The sequence below is a fragment of the Ipomoea triloba genome, chromosome 5 (assembly GCF_003576645.1).
Source record: "Ipomoea triloba cultivar NCNSP0323 chromosome 5, ASM357664v1".
Taxonomy (NCBI): domain Eukaryota; kingdom Viridiplantae; phylum Streptophyta; class Magnoliopsida; order Solanales; family Convolvulaceae; genus Ipomoea; species Ipomoea triloba.
The window spans coordinates 10,984,249-10,987,199 of record NC_044920.1 but is presented as its reverse complement, the minus strand read 5'-3'; the positions used below and the strand labels follow the sequence as shown (position 1 = coordinate 10,987,199).

At 36.0% G+C, this 2,951-nt stretch overlaps 1 protein-coding gene across 6 annotated transcripts in view; it reads left to right on the top strand.

Moving 5' to 3' along the window:
- Positions 1-1,042: 1,042 nt before the first annotated feature.
- LOC116021039 (E3 ubiquitin ligase BIG BROTHER-related-like) overlaps positions 1,043-2,951 on the top strand; it is a 3,735-nt gene continuing 1,826 nt past the window's right edge. The window contains exons 1-4 of one of the 6 annotated variants that reach the window (XR_004098883.1): positions 1,043-1,212; positions 2,060-2,158; positions 2,253-2,340; positions 2,661-2,879. Coding sequence is in view for 1 of the 6 variants with exons in the window: in XM_031261637.1 (XP_031117497.1) it covers positions 2,099-2,158 (60 nt within the window). In the remaining 5 variants the exon portion in view is untranslated. Of the gene's footprint in view, positions 1,213-2,059; positions 2,475-2,660; positions 2,880-2,951 lie in introns of those variants that run through there. The other 5 variants (XR_004098882.1, XR_004098884.1, XR_004098880.1 and 2 more) reach the window with 5 other exon arrangements.

Below are 2,951 nucleotides of genomic sequence, written 5' to 3'. Positions count from 1 at the left end.
AATGCAACTTGAAATAGCAAAACGTAGGCATCTTGACTTGTTTTCTTGATTATGGGAGAAGATGAATATTTGGTAGGGAAAAATGGTGAATGGCGTATAGAACAAGAAGAGGGGAATGGATGGATGATTTGGTAATATCTAGATCTTGCTATATTTATACATTGAGTGGATAAAATAGGATATATATATATATATATATATATATTCATATAGATGTATGTATTGGGGTAGAATATTTGATAGGTGGCTTTTGTACTAGTACAAGGCTTATATAAGTTCAAATATTTATTTATATTGGGTTATATGAATTAACCAACAATATGGGAATAAATTAGAGTCCACAAGGTAATGGGTTAAATGCCTTAGGAAGAATATACATATATTTGCATTAGTCTAATAAGAATTAGGCTCAAGGCAAATGTATTCTTAGAATTTATTAAGTAAATTAGGCTCATGAAAAGAATAATTTCCTTTTAGAAAATAATTATGGGGATAATGCCGAAATAAATTATTACGGGGTGTCACATTTAAGAGGAATTGAGAGTTATGAGGGCGTTGAGGGTTACAAGGGTTTTGTGGGTTAAGATGGTTATGTGGGTGATGAGGGTTACGGGGATTACGAGGGTTATGAGGGTTATGAGGGATTTGAGGGTTATGAGGGTTACGAAAGTTATGAGTGTTAGAAAGGGTCATGAGGGCATTTGGGGTTACGAGTGTTATAAGGGTTATTAAGGCATTGAGAGTTACGAGGGTTATGTTGGTTACAAAATTGACCATATAAGTATAAATTTTTGCTACACCTTTTAAAAAAGGTGTAGTGGATTCCCTAAAATAAAAAAAAGATCTTGCTTTCTGCGGCACCCACTAAGATCGGGTGCCGCGAAAAATAAATTATTAAAATAATAATTAACTTTTCGCGGCACCAGATCTCGGTGGGTGCCGTGAAAAGTAAATATTAAAATAATAATATACTTTCCGCGGCACCTGCTCCTATGGGTGCTGCAGAAAGTCAATCACATTTTCCCCAAACATAGCGATTTAATTTTGTTCCTTCAGACGCTCCCTCCTCCGCCAACACCGCTCTCTCTTCCGATGCCGATGCCGACGCCGAAACCTGTAGTAGATGCCACCGCCGACGCCGCCATTCCGTCTCGACTTGCCGCCGACCCTGCTAGCCTCTGCCACCGCCATTGCTAGCCTCCACCACCACTGGTAAGTCTCCCTTCAATTTTTTGTTATTTGTTTCAAACGAGACGGCTTCGCTCTTTTTTCGCCCTATATATGTTAGGGTTTCGGATATTTATCTCATTTGCGCCTCCCACACCTCAACCCTCTCACTCCTCACCTCAAACTCTGGTTCCCGCCCCGCTACTTTGCCTTTTTCATGGACTGTGACTCCTACTCCGACTCTCGCTTACCTCCTCTGACATCGCACTTTTAGTTTTGTTTTTTTCAGAAAATTAAACTCAACTATAATTTATTTACAGGTTAATGTTTCCTTGAGAATTAAAGTTTAAATTAAAATTTTGTGTAGTTCTAATTTTGTGTTAATTGTGATATTAATATACTGTTATATTGTTGAATATTCTTGGAGTTTATGAGAAACTGTGGATTGTGTACATGTGGTGAATATACAGTTGTGGATTGTCATTTGGGGGAATTGGGGTAGAAATGATTATGGATGGTTCTATAGTGTTTAAGACATCATTTAGGAGATAATTAAGGTATGCTAACTCATAATTATGTATGAATGCATTTAAAATGCTTCTTGAGTTCATATAAATTATAATAGTGTAATACTTCTTGAATGCCTAAGTTTTTTTTAAAAAATTGAAATTTCTAGTGTCCAATCTTTAGTACGTTTATTAGAAGCATGCTAATGATATTGAATAGGAATAGCTGTGAACTCATTATGTGTGTACCTAAGTGTGGGTACTTAGTTCTTTGATCTGATAAAAAAAATGAGTTACTAGTGGGATTTAATTTCATAAAATAATGAGTAAATATTATGCCCTTGTTTTATTTGGTGATCCTAATTTGTCTTCTTGAGTTATACTAGTTCATTGAAGAAGCTGAGAGAAGTTTGCATGTCGCAATTATGATTGTTAGAAGAGCTATGAAAAACTCTACCGTTGTTGCTGGTGGTGGTGCGATAGATGTAAGACCTTAACACCATTCTGTAATATCTGGTTTCATTGATCTCAACAACTTGAAATCTCACGCACGCACGCAAAATAAATTGCTCGGTGCAGATGGAGATTAGCCGATATTTAAGGCAGCATGCATGCATAATAAAAGGGAAATCTCAACTCTTTATAAACTCATATGCCAAAGCCCTTGGTACATCGATCCTATACTGATTTGTGCTTAATTTTAGTTGTGAATGGTTTAATCTGTGCCTTGTAGAGTGTTGCAGAGTATTTATTTATCCTTTTATGCTTTGTTTTTATTTATAAAATAGAGTTTCAGTATGTTCAGATGTCTATCCTAATGTGTTTGTGTAGGCTTGAACTTTCTAATTAATGCATGTAGGCCATGTGTTCTATTATTGCAAATTAATGCATGCTCTTTGTTATATATGCCATATTTGTACCTGGCTTACTTCAATTCCTGAACTTTACGCGACACCATCAACTTTTATAATTTGTGTATTCATGCAGGTGCTGAAGGTGGCATGTAATGTTTTTGAATCTGCAACCTTTGTTTTATATGCTCTTGTGCTAAGTCTATATTATACTCTCGAATTGGTGGATGCATTAAGACTTATAAATCAACATTCAACAAGGCTTAGCACTCCCACATGGATGATGGGAGTGGGTTCGAGCCTCAGTGGAGGCAACTGTTGACTCTTTGTGCGTCATTAGGTTGAGAAAGTAGCTATGAACCGATACTACATTGTAACAGAGTCAGCAGTACTCAAAAAAAAAAAAAAAAAAAAAAAAAAAAAAAAA